The sequence below is a fragment of the Sceloporus occidentalis genome, unplaced genomic scaffold, assembly GCF_023333645.1.
Source record: "Sceloporus occidentalis isolate IW3139 unplaced genomic scaffold, rSceOcc1.0.p SCAF_7, whole genome shotgun sequence".
Taxonomy (NCBI): domain Eukaryota; kingdom Metazoa; phylum Chordata; class Lepidosauria; order Squamata; family Phrynosomatidae; genus Sceloporus; species Sceloporus occidentalis.
The window spans coordinates 47,700,258-47,713,819 of record NW_028316987.1 but is presented as its reverse complement, the minus strand read 5'-3'; the positions used below and the strand labels follow the sequence as shown (position 1 = coordinate 47,713,819).

The following is a 13,562-nucleotide window of genomic DNA, read 5'->3' as shown; positions in this document are numbered from 1 at the left end:
TCACACTGGAGGTCCCAGATTATTTTCTTTCCCCGGGTTAGAATATATGAATTGAAAGATGCTGAAACCAGTCACCATGTCAAGTACTTAAATAAATAGATTACATACATTATGTTGTTAGAACTACACTTTTGGATTTAGTTGCTTGTAACTTAAAACCTTTGTAGATGAAATGTCATTTTAAATGTTTTACTGTAGGTTAACATTATAACTATTGGGGGAGGGATTTGAGGTGGAAGGACTGCGTTATTTAATAGCTTGTTTGTTTAGGATCAAATAATGTGGGTCCCCCCCCCCCCCCATCTGCTTTTTATGCTGATAACAAAGCTCATACAAATTTAAGAGCACTTTTTATTTCAGGTAGGAAAAGCTATGTCTTCAAATGAGACAGCAGCATATGAGATCATGAGAAGTCTGGATGTGGATTATGTGTTAATAATTTTTGGAGGTGTAATTGGTTACTCTGGTGATGATATCAATAAGTTTTTATGGATGGTGAGGATAGCTGAAGGAGAACATCCTAAAGATATCAGGGTAAGTAAAAGTGCTTTATAGAATAAATCTTCAGAAGTCCATCTCTAATATTTTTACTAGGCTTGTTATTCCACCTGACAATATTTTGTCATGCAAATCCTAATAATGTGTTCTTGATATGGTTAAATTGAAAGCATGAGAAAGGAAAATGCACTAGCCCTGAAGATTCATCCAGGGATTTGATTTTCCATAGTTCCACATCATATGGAGCTAGAATCCTGTATGAGATTTATGTATGCATAATTACTGTAGTTAAGGTGTTGTGCTGCAAATCCTAGCCTGACCCCCATTCATCTTGCTGCCACTGTGATCAGCGGAGCACTGTTCCCCTGTCGTTCAAGAAGCAGCTAACTGCGCTTCCCATCCTTACTTATAAGTAAGCAGTCTCTGGTGCGACAGGCAGAAGCAGGGACCCCGGTTGCAATTTCCTCTCGCACCAGAGATCATTCAGTTGGGAAAATATTAATGCTAATGTTAACTTAACCAGTTAAACTTAATTAGTGTTTATAGTAAACACTAATTGAGAAGAGCCAGTGTGGTGTAGTGGTTTGAGCATTGGTCTACGACTTTGCTTGGCCATGGAAACACACTAGGTGATTTTGGGCAAGTCACACACTCTCGGCCCTCAGAAAACCCTTTGATAGGGTCATCATAAGTCAGAAATGACTTGAAAGTACACAACAAAAGTAACAAATTAAGTTTCCATTTTCTGAATTAATTTTAAAACTTTTAACATTCCAAGTTGTGGTTTATTGTAAGGACAGTTCTAATTCAAGTATTCTGTATGCAACAATCTGTTACTTGTCAATTATGGTGTCTCAGCATAACATACTTCAGAACCAATGTGAAGATGAGTTGGAAACAGATTGTAACCAACATGAATGCTTGTGATAGAACAGGAAATTTAGAAAGTGAAACCCAAGAATGATATTCAGAAATGCAGTACTGGTACAGTTGAGTCAGTCAAAGTCAGATGTGAATACTTAAAGCAGCAATTCACCTATTGTGTCTGTCTCATTGAATTAGGATTACAGTATGTATAGAAAAGCAAAAGATCTAACTGAACTACTCTCAGATGAAAGTCAATCTGTTTCTTTCATCCAGAAGCAGGTTCCAGAACTTTTTTAACATTACATGTTTATGATTTTGTGATACAGCCTATTTTTCTTTGATTTAATTGTAATGACTTGCAGAACACTAATTGTATTTCCTTTTCTTCTTGTTGTTGTAGGAAAGTGACTACTTTACTCCACAGGGAGAGTTCCGGGTAGATAAAGCAGGCTCTCCAACATTGCTAAATTGTCTCATGTATAAAATGTCATATTACAGGTTTGGGGAAATGCAGGTTGGTTAAATTTTTGATTTCTTACAAAGTAAAGTGTTTAGATAAGAGTCTGAACAACTAACCTTTCCTCTTCCTCAGCCTTTTTTAACATGTTCTTGCCAGTGTATTTCAGTATTGATTTTTATTCTTTCAAATGACAAAACTGTCATTTAAGATATTGCTAATTCTTTGTTACCATTTAATTGTATTTGAGCACTTTCATGCAAGTTAAAAGTTTAACAAGTTAAAATGGTAAGGAGACAGAAAACATGGTATGATATACTTTGAGTTTATATCACCTCTCCTCTCTTTGATAATGAAAAAGTGTCTAGGCCCACAGAAACATTGTATGCCATATTTAAAGATTATGCAGGCGTTAACATCTGCACTCAGCTTATATTATAATTAACTAACAGAAACTGGCTCGTATGGGCTTATAATTCAAAGTCCTTTTCAAAATAAATAAAGGACGGACAAAGGGTTACAATTAGGATCGAAAACTTCTTTCTATAGTGGCAGTTATTAATATTTTGAAGGAATTGTAAGTATCACACTACACTTTTAATATGAGAATGTATATTATAAATTAAAATTTGAATCAAGGTTTTCGTTGCATATTTTGTGGATCATCATGGGTTTTCGTAGAAAAAGAAAATTATTTGAGAGCCAGCATGGTGTAGTGGTTTGAGTGCTGGACTACAACTTTGGAGACCAGGGTTTGAATTCAGGTGTGGCCATGGAAACCCACTGGGTGATCCTAGACACATCACATGCTGTCAGCCTCAGATGATGGCAGTGGCAAACCCCCTCTGACAAAACTTGCTAAGAAAACCCCATGATAGGTTCATGTTAGAGTCAGCATAAGTCAGACTTGAAGGCACACACAAAAACATAACAAATGTTAGTTTTACATATTAGTAAAGTTGTTTGTTAAGACCATCCAAAACCTTTTGGGGGGTTGTCTTTTGTATGTCAATGACACCCATTTCTGTCTCTGCCTTATCTGATCACAGAGAGGAAGTGGATAGTTTAAAGTGGTATTTGGATAGAGATGTGAAGGCTCAAGAAAAAATGTGGGGGGATTTGTGAAGCCTTATTGTTCCAGAAAAATTGAGAAAAATAAATAAATTTTGGAATGTTTTCCTTTAGAATGATGAGTAAAATTTGAGGCAAAGATATTCCTATATTTTTATTCCCACCCCCACCCCCAATTTGTAAAAGCAATGTAGCCATCAGATTTTTATGTAAGACTGTTTACATTTGCTACTCAAAGTGATGGTCTCTAGGCAAGTGCCAATGTAAGAGCTATTGGCTTCCAGGCTGTGGCAAGTTTCCAGGAAAGAAAAAAAAAACATTGGGCAGAAATACAGTTGGCCCTCCATATTTGCAGATTTGATTATTTGCTGTTTTAATTAATATGTTCTCACTAGGAATCTCTAGGTTCCCCAGCACAAGTTGACCATAGCATTTGCTGGAGAACCTAGAAGTTCCTAGAGAATTTTCTAGGCATTTGTAGGTCCTCCAGCATGATTCTGTGATAAACTTCTGGCAGGAGTTGCACTGGAAGACTTGGAGATTCCTAGAGAGGTTTTCTTTCAGGTAAAAAGAATAGTGGGTTTTTTTAATTTACTTTTTTTTCACATCCACAGGGGTCTTTCACCCCAACGTCAGCAAATATGGAAGGACAACTGTATGACACTGGTCCCTAGCCCATGGGGGGTTGTCTCCTACATCAGATAGGTTGGAATACATGGCATTAGTCCATTGCAGTTCTTGGTCCTGATTTCCTTTTTCAGTTCCTTTTTATGAGATTGAGCACTTTGTGTCTGCTTAACATTATAGAGGACTAGAGAACACAAAATATTTTTGTTTTACTAGTGTTGATGATTTCTTCTGCCTTACTCTTGCATAATTCTTACAAACTAGCAGAACCAAAGAGGTTCTTAACAGTTCAAGACCTTGTAGCTCATTTTAAAAAAATGAAAAAATAGATTCCATTTGTAACTATTACTGAATAAACGGTATTTCATATACTAAACATCAGAATTGTTGCTTGTTATGCATAACAAATTTTATGATCTTGAAGTAACAATGTGAGTAAAATGAGAGGGATTCTAGTATTTCATTGTATTCAATTTTTCTAAAAATTTATTTCCCCGGGGGGAAAAATCAGAAAAATGTATCTCCTCCTTGCCATGGCTTAAGACTTTCTAGAAATTTACATCTGTAGTGTTTTAAGATTTTGACTAGGACACTGAGAGATCTCTGCTCATCCATGCAAATACACTGGATAGCTGTGGGCAAGTCACAGTCTCTCAATTTCAGAGGAAGGCAAGGGCAAACCCCTTCTGAACAAATTCTGCCAAGAAAACCCCATGATAGGGTTGACTTAGGGTTTCCATAAGTCAGAAATGACTTGATGTCACACAACACACACACTTGGGCAGTTTTGAATTGGATGTCAGTAAAACAAAGTGAAGTGTAATCCAGACAAGATGAAGATATACTCAGTTGAGCAATACAAAGGTTCTAGCATAGGTTTAGAACTTCCTTTTCCAGCTTTTAGTTTTGTTTCTGGGGAGAAATCACATATCTACTAATAAAGGGGCTACTGAAGTCTTTGATCAGTCATTTGTATGTTGAGCTATAGCAGCATCTTAATTATAGCCAATAGGTATAAGGAAATGGTTACAGGTGGTATGTGCTGTGAAAATGATGTAGTGCCAATATTGTAATTTAACATTTTGGGACCAAAATAATGTATCGTGATTTTATATTGTAATGTATTTATTTATGTTGCAGTTCCTTCAGCTTGTTACAAACCAGAGAGAAATTTGTGCTTATAGGATACAATACAAAGTATTTATAGATAACACCTAGTCAGAGGATTGTAATCTTCAAACTAAATTAATGTGTGGCATTAATTTTTTTGTAGTTGGATTTTCGGACACCCCCAGGATTTGATCGCACACGCAATGCAGAGATTGGCAACAAGGACATTAAGTTTAAACATTTGGAAGAAGCTTTCACATCAGAGCATTGGCTTGTTAGGATATATAAAGTAAAACAGCTAGACAACAGAGAGACACTGAATCATAAGCCAAGACTAACCAACATTTTACCAAAACAGAAGTATTTGTCAAAAAAGGTGGGTTCCCAGTGAAGTATGTCCAAGGAGGTTCATATTGTTACAGAAATATACTAGTTATGATTAGTTCTTTCTACTGTCCACATATAGAGGCAGTTTGTGTCTAATGTCAGACCTGCATTATGGTAACAACAATTAACACTGATTAACTGAGCATGTGAGGGCATCTACATTGTATTATTGTGCTAACTGGGAGAGTGTCTCCTAAAAATCCCAGCTAAGTGTAATACAATATATACTATCTAAGATAATCAGTAGTGTTTCAGTAACCAGCTCACTCAGTAAAATGTGGAAGTATCTCTCTGAAAAGTGGGAAAGTGATGCATAGAAATTTCAGAATGATCTTTTTGTAAAATAATTAAACCTGGATTTTTTTTGTTGACAGCTTGAGTGTCTGGCTTCTTACGCAGTTAAACACAACATTCACTTTTATACGCTCTATTTATAGAATTTTATTTGAACAATAAGTTCTGTTCAGGCATGGAAATGAAATCCTTTTAGAACAGGAATATTGTTTTAAAGTAATATTTAACATTATAAATTGTTTTTAACTAATATTGATCAATAACTTGGATTGTGTGGTAAGGTTGAACTGACATATCCCCATATTGTGGCTTCTACATTCATGGTAGTCATTTGGCTTTCATATCATTTAGATGCACACTTTTTTTTTTTTTTGGTATTTGCTTCCCCTTTTGTCTCAGAATTCTCCCTGTTCAATGCTCCTGGCTCTCATAAACATATGCAGGAATACAAAAGTATCTCTTGGAAACGTTCCTAGTGCTGCTTTGCCTGGGAAAATAAGACACTGTACATAATCTTGCAGTCTAAAAACAATTGCCAACATAGTTATCATGGAATCACAGAGCTGGAAGCTCCTATAATATCACAGACCCTATAATATAATAGGGCCATCAGTCCAGCCCCCTGCTTTGCAAGAATACACAATCAAAGTACTCCTGATAGATGGCCTCTGTTTAAAAACTGATCATGTTCATATCGATATCCATGGGAGTGATAGAATTCGTTGAACATAGTTTGATCCAGAACTAGTCATACCAGGAGTTGATCAGTTGTTTTAGGTTAGTCATGACTGAAGTACTGTTGATTTCAGTGAGTCTGCACAACCTGTAAGATTCATTGCCTGTAAACAGTTTGCAGTAATGCATCTTTATGTGAAGAGATCTTGCTTTAACTTCTGACGGTCTAAATCTAAAACTAAGAAATCACATTCCTAGTTTTGAAGATACAAGGTCAAATACAGTAGGTATATAGAGCATAACAGCTACAGCTTAATTCAACCAAAAGCTAATACAGTTGGCCCTCCATTTTCTGCCACAGGGGCATGCCCCATTGGAAATGGAGGTCGCCCTTCTGTGAGTATTCAAAGTCACAGATCTCAGATCTGCATGTTAGGAGGGGCAACTATAATATGGCTTTCAGAGAAAATCTCAATTGGTTATTTCCCTTGACTTCAGTAGAGTTCATTGTGAACTTACCTTAGAATAAGGATCTGCTACTTCACTTGCTTGCATAACCCACACATAATGCTGAAAGTTTTTTTTCTTAGTTTTGTTTTAATATCACAATAGTAGTATAGTACACTGCGAATAAGGAGATTGTTATAATACTAATAATAATAATAATAATAATAATAAAATTTATTTGTATCCCGCCCCTATGAGAACAATCGGGGCGGCATCTCTCTAGGTAGAAAGATAGGGGGCAAAAGGCTTTTCTATGTTGTTCTTTGGTGTGAATTTCACCCAGTCTTACTGCATTGGAGTCTTTGGTTCATAAAGTATAGAAGTGCTGGTATTCTATTAAGCATGTATACACAGCATTATAACATGATCTTGAGCTAACATAGCAGCATAAAAATGTTGAAGGATATACTACAGAACAAAAAAGAGATGTTCTATCATTTATTTGGGAAGTATATATAATATTAAGTAATGTACATAATAAGTACTAAGCAGATTCTGTAAAATATATTTATAAAGACTTAATTTGAAGCACGCATTGGATTGAGTTCTGGATTAGTACATTAGTTGAAATTTACGTATCAGAGAGTGGACTGCTTTGCAGTGTATTGTGTTTTGTGATACTGGCAAATTGTAAAAAACTACGGGCAAGAATATTATTTTGATTTCTTTCATGGGAAAATATTTGTAATTTATTGGAAATTCAGTATAAATTTTGTATAAAACATTTCTACAGATTTAGCCTACAACCCTAAACGCACTCATTGTTAGCTTGGATGAAATATGAATACATTTATACATCTATACAATACATTTAGTTTTGAAATATGTTCTGATTATTTCTGGGCACATCCTATGACTCAGGGCTGGAAAAACACTTGGAGACTCTTAGGTGCCTGGACAAGCAGGTGCTTGCCATTTTCCCAGTTCTGACCTAGTAATGTTTAAGGATTCTAGAACAATGCAAAAACATGGTGTAGTCACTATAATATTACAAATAACTAATACACTATTCTGTTTTTCTTTTTAGACTGCCAAAAGGAAGCGTGGCTACATTAAGAATAAACTAATTTTAAAGAAAGGCAAGAGACCCAACAGGAAGACAGTTTAAATATACTGTACTGATTACTAATATTGAAGCAGTTGTCCTTGAGATAACCAGTCTTTGCCTTTAGCTCAAGTCATGTTTCACAGCAACATGAGGGTACAGAACCATCATTGGTCCAGATTATTGTACAAAACTTTCAGGCAATGTCTGACTTAAATTTTGGCTTATTGAGAACAGCTGTTTTAGATTTGTATTGTGGAGCAAGACAGAGCTGCTTTCCAGGTCTAGCAGCAGATTTTTTTTTTTAAACTGGTACATATTATCCTTCCACTCTATTGAATTTGGACTGACTGCACCAAAGAGCCCTTTAATTTGGTCCTTGGCACATGCATACTTGTCAGTTTTTTAAGTTCAGCTGAACAGCAATATCTTAACTGGAATGGTAAAATATATGAATTGATTATTCTTAGTCTGACACTTTCAGACGTATGGGTATTTTTATATTCAGCTACTAGAACAACTCCTTTTCAGGTATTTATTTTAGAAGACTACATGATATGTACTCTCCCATTGCTGTATGTTTCAAGGACTGTAAACCAAGCTGCAATTTCACTAATCACAGGACAGATTATAAAATTGGATGATGTAATTTGTTTTGGGAAGAGGTGGTCTTGCTGTCCTTACACAGGTGTGTTCCTGAAATACAACTACACAGGGCAGATCATGCACAGAGTAGGTAGATACAAGGGCTACATTTGTATCTTACGTCTGACACGACAGTAATGAATGCTACTGAGCACCATAGCACCTGGTGTTTTCTGAACTTGCTTGTTTAGCTATGTATGTACCATATACAATAATTTGGCCTTTTAAGGAAAAAATTGACAAGTATCCAAACTTTCTGTGGCTACTACAAAGGCAGCAGGGCTTATAAGCCTATTTGCCTTTTTCATCAAGTTGGGTTCATGGAAATGAATAGCATTTCTCCATATCTTTCTTTAGTGCTTCTGTTGATGAAACTATGACTTGGATATGTGCTTTGTCTTTTATATTTTATTAAAGACAGTTTATCAAGTGCACTAAATTACAAATGGAGATTGAACATGTTCACTTTCCAGGTATAGGAAACTTTACAAACTTGAACATTACTTAGTTATTTTATTAAAATAAAATACAAAATGTGGGGAAACTTGACAGCCACAGGTTATAATTTTGATATAGGAAACAGCTTCTACCAGAGGTCTTGGTGTTAAGCAGAATAGTATGTACCTTCCAAACAAAAAAGAACCTAAGTATCTATTGCTCAGTGAGAATGTTACTGCTGACTTTTCTTCTCAGATGTATAATTTTTATTTGTAAATTCATTTTTGAGTAAAGAGATTATTAAATCAATGCAGTGGCAACATTTTCACAAAATAAGAATCTGGATTTCTGACCCTTTGTCATTGAGATTATATTACTTTGTTGCTTAAAAGCTCAATGCAAACCCGTTGTTGACTATAGGGAAAATAAAGTTAAATCAAGTTTTGTGTTAAGTGATTGGCTGCTATTCCTTTCTTATTAACTACTTGGTTACCTTCTAAAGATACTTTGCTAAGGACCTGAACTATGCTCATTGAAATCCATGTAAATAAACTTGTGAGAACAGGAGCCCACCAATCTGTATTTGCTTTTAATAGTTCAGGAGGGATGTTATCACAACCAGGAGCGATACCCGTTTTTAATTTGGAAATCAGATGTTCTCTTTTAGCAGTAACTGGGGGCCAGTTTGGGAGCTCATTGAAATCACACAGTTCTTGCAGTGTTGTTACTTTATCTACATTGGGTTTTGTGGCCTGTTTACAATTTTCTCTTCATGTTCTTTTCCTTTATCCAAAAAGTCTGATAAAGGGAGGGATGTGTGAGAAGAAGATTGTCACAGTGCACAGTAATATTTAAATAGAGATATGATTCTATGATTTTATCATCTGCAACTGATAATCCTTTAAGCATACTGAAAGTCTGTTATAAGTCTGATAAAAATTGGTATATATTTATAAAAAAACCTCTGATTTATACAGTTCCACCTATCTATGGTGATCGTGAGGGTCTCTTAATATAACTGGGCCTTTGCTCTCCAGTAGAAACCTTTAAAATCTGAATCAGCCTGGATACTTTAGGAGGATTTCTCCCAAATCTGAATTCAGTGGCTTTAATCTAGAATTAGAGCAGAAGTCATTGGGACCAGATTATGACTAACAAATGCTGTTCCTTTCAAGAGATCTACTTGAAATTCAGCATGACTAAATCTAAGTCCAACTAAACTTGATTATAGGGGGCGAGATGCTCTACTTAATTTTCTGCTTGAGTCAGAGTCCAGAATGCATGCTGCTAAATGTACTCTTTGTGATATGGAAGCAAGTGGCACTCTTGGAGAATTCTGCAGAATCCCTCCAAATGTGATTTAACAGACATTTACCAATTGTGTTAATGTAACCTTCTTTGGGAATATTTCTGTATTCAGGCTGATTTCAGTTGCCTCCTTTCTTAATATGAATATAAATGAAACCCTTTTGAAATACAGGGCATTACAAAGGTATCCAAGGAACTTTCTATATACTGCCTCAAAGCCAACGCAGTACATCATGGCTGGGGACAATAAAGAGCATTCACAGCAACAGGAGAGAAGGAACTGATCGTTCCTGTGGATATAATTCCTAGAACTGTTGGAAAGCTCTAGTTCCATAAACCTCTATGGGTCTGGACCCCTGAAATCTCACTCCTGTGGGGATTAGCAGGCAACATATGTCAGATTTGATCAGACAGAGATCAGGGCTCTGTTCACTTTGTCCTCATCTCCACAATGTTTCCCCACAGATGTTCATTAAGTCTGAATTGGACAGTAAGGGTCAATAATAGTCATACAGTAACAAAAAGTGAAAATACAATGCTGTATGGCCAATGGGTTTTTCATAGTTCTTGAGTGTTTTCTGTCCTGGGCTGTACATTTGAGCTAAAATTGCACTTTGGGTTCACCTCTTTTTTATACACCTGCAGGATGTAGTATTGCTGAGGTGCAGCTGCAACCCAATATTGGAGATATAGACCAATGCTTGACTCGAGAAAACAATATTGCACAAATTACCTGTTCATTATATAAAAGTCCCCCAAATCTTATTGCATGACTTACTGAAATAGAATGAACGATACACTGGATGTTAAATGGTGAATTTTGGAAACAGTATTATGTAGTTATGGGCAATGGAACAGTAAAAAGCTAGCCAGACCATTTAGCAACCAATAAATGCAAGTAAGATCTACTGAGTGTTTTCATATTGTGATTTTAATTCACAAATTAGGAAAGGAAGGCTAATCAGAAGTGACTGCCAGAAAACTGGAACTTAACAAATAAGTATAAATTGTTTAAGAACAGTTCTATTTAAGAAACAATTGCATAGATCCTGCAGCTGTGCACAAAGGTTAATTGGAATTATATAAAAATGTACATTACAATTCAAAGTGTACAGTATCTACACTGAAAGGAAATGATTGCAAGTGCAAGACAAACAATGACCTACAAATAAGGCATGTTAGTTTTTCATGTCCCAGAAGTCATAAGTGAAATATGAGAGAGGTTGTGTTTAAATGGGATGGAAAGGGTCTCCTGGCTTACTCTTTTGGATCGCTTGTTGATTAGTACTATCCCAAAATGTGCCTGTGCCTTGGAAAATAAACCCTACAAGATTTCATTAATGGCAGCACTTGTTTCATTACCAAAAACATTTAGAAAGCAAGATGTTCGCCAGAACACAACTGCTATATTTTTTAAAATCATGCAGTGTGAAATAGCCATGTAAAAAAGGTTGAATACTTCACAGTTATTGTGTGTTTTGTAGCTACATCCTGTAGCCTTGATAACCATCATCAAAACAGCAAAGGGAAATAAACGGAGACCTAGAAAAAATTGTGTAAGAATGCAACTAGTTCTTTGGTGAATGAGCAAAATATATTTTCTCACATGTTCACTGATTTCTTACTGGAGTAACTTCTTTAAAATAAAAGTTTTATGCAAGCAGTGCTAATTAGATTTTGGTACAATTAGTCAATTCATAAGATGTTGACCACAAGAGGCTTATTTATAAGCGCTTTCCTTTTAAAAACAAGATTTTATACACTCAGAGTGTATGGTTTTATTTTATTTAAAACAGAGTTTGAACATATTTAAGAAAATTTGCTTTTATAAATACAGTGGCTTTCATTTGCAAGAAGAGAATATATAGGTCAAAAGCTGGGCTTGGTTACTGGTTATTCTGGTGAATAGTGATGCTCTTAACTTTGTAATACATTCCTTTAAATAAATACATGTGTATAGTTTGGACTATCATCTTAGATTTCGGCAGAAAAAAATACTAAAATGCTAACAGTATGTACAAAATGTGAAGTGAGTTCCAGAAGACAAGGCACAAAAACAATGGAGTGTTTATAACAATGTTTAAGGGGCACTGTAGGGATCATTTTAAAGAACCAAGAGAACATTCTACAATGATGAAAATTTATGCCATTAAGCAATGTGAGCAGAAATTATAACTATGGATTTAGTCACCTTCATTTCATAAAGTGTCATTTCCATGATAGATTTGTATGCTGTTTTTCCAACTCTGAAACAGTTTTTGTAGTCCTTTTCCTGACAGAGTTCCTCACACATCATAAGTCTTCTCTAGGAATAGTTCAACATCGGTTAAGCACACAGCACCCTTGTGTCAAATCTTAATTCATTCAGCATTCACACTACATAGTAGCCCTGAAGCCTCTAGGCTTCATCACATACCTATTTAGACAGGAAAGATGTGCATACAAGTGGCTTCTGTGCACAAAATTTCCCAGTCCAGTAACTAAAATGTTATGGGTTGGATTTACCTCCCAGCTAGTAGCATTTGGAAAATGAAATTAGGATCGATACATTGACTACAAAAAGTTAATACACAGAAGGTAAAATTGTTCTCTGCCCTACTGTTAAAGAGTTAATATATTAGGGCATTTCTTTTACACCACAAAAACAATGTAGAATTCTCCCATAATTTTGTAAAGCCCTTACTTATGCCAAGAGGTTAGCTCTTGGCAATTAAATGTATTTTCTGCTGCAGGACCAGTAATTAAGAACATAGACATAGTCTCTTTATTTACAAGCCACTGTCAAAGTGACTAGTGAAGTCAAATGAATGGTATATAAGAGGACAGAATTAAGAGTGTAAAAGAACAACTCATGGCTTGGAAAGCAGGGCATTACAGAAGTCTCTGGTGTATCCATTGGCAAGTGATTCACCAGGACAGCCAAATTCCCAGGGGGCAAAATGGGATTACAAAGCACACAGTTAGAAAGATAAACAAGATTGCTTAGACGCCCCTGTCTTCCTACAAGGCAATGAGTGTTTCATTGCATTATTCACAAATATCAAGCCAGAGAAAACAATCTTTCTTCTGTCAGATAAAGCAAGTCATTTTAGTCACATGTTTTACTGTAAATGGCTGTCAGTGTCAAGTGATTTCAAGTGCAAAACGTTTTTGGCAATGTGAAAAATAGAAAACTTCCAACAATAATAATAAAAAAGTGACCATTACCAGTGTGAAGCCTGATCTTGCAAGCAATGTGGGTGCACACTGACTTGAGTGCAAAAGATCAGATCCTTAATTACTGTCTGTTTCTGTATACATACATATATATATTATACCAATACACAGTAGGGTGTACATATCTAATATATGCACATAAGATATCTTCTATAAACGGGATCTTTCAGCTGTTCTGAGCTGCATTATTTGGAATAAGCAGCTTTACTTTACAGCCACACTTCATCACACCTGAAATTTAAATAGTGCATCTTTTTAATGCCTTTAGAAAATGGGCTTCTTGTGAGTCCAGGTGAGTTTTATCAACAGTTCTTCCAGAGGGGATCAATATATAGCCACCCATCACCCTGTACAGAAAGAATCAGAGAAATAACATTTAAGTCTCATCAAAAGTTTAACCAGCCTTATTCTAAGCTA

General features: G+C 35.6%; 2 protein-coding genes across 2 annotated transcripts in view; one reads left to right on the top strand and one right to left on the bottom strand.

Annotated features, from left to right (window-relative positions):
* The window catches only part of LOC149309709 (dolichyl-diphosphooligosaccharide--protein glycosyltransferase subunit STT3B), a 51,777-nt gene extending 42,704 nt beyond the window's left edge, over positions 1 to 9,073 (top strand). The window contains exons 13-16 of the mRNA XM_089532891.1: positions 361 to 534; positions 1,766 to 1,879; positions 4,794 to 5,006; positions 7,521 to 9,073. Of these exons, the coding sequence (XP_089389017.1) occupies positions 361 to 534; positions 1,766 to 1,879; positions 4,794 to 5,006; positions 7,521 to 7,601 (582 nt within the window). The 3' untranslated portion in view covers positions 7,602 to 9,073. The remainder of the gene's footprint in view (positions 1 to 360; positions 535 to 1,765; positions 1,880 to 4,793; positions 5,007 to 7,520) is intronic.
* A 1,364-nt stretch (positions 9,074 to 10,437) lies between these two features.
* Positions 10,438 to 13,562, bottom strand: part of LOC149309708 (oxysterol-binding protein-related protein 10-like) — a 29,501-nt gene continuing 26,376 nt past the window's right edge. The window contains exon 8 of the mRNA XM_089534007.1: positions 10,438 to 13,492. Coding sequence (XP_089390133.1) covers positions 13,448 to 13,492 — 45 coding nt within the window. The 3' untranslated portion in view covers positions 10,438 to 13,447. The remainder of the gene's footprint in view (positions 13,493 to 13,562) is intronic.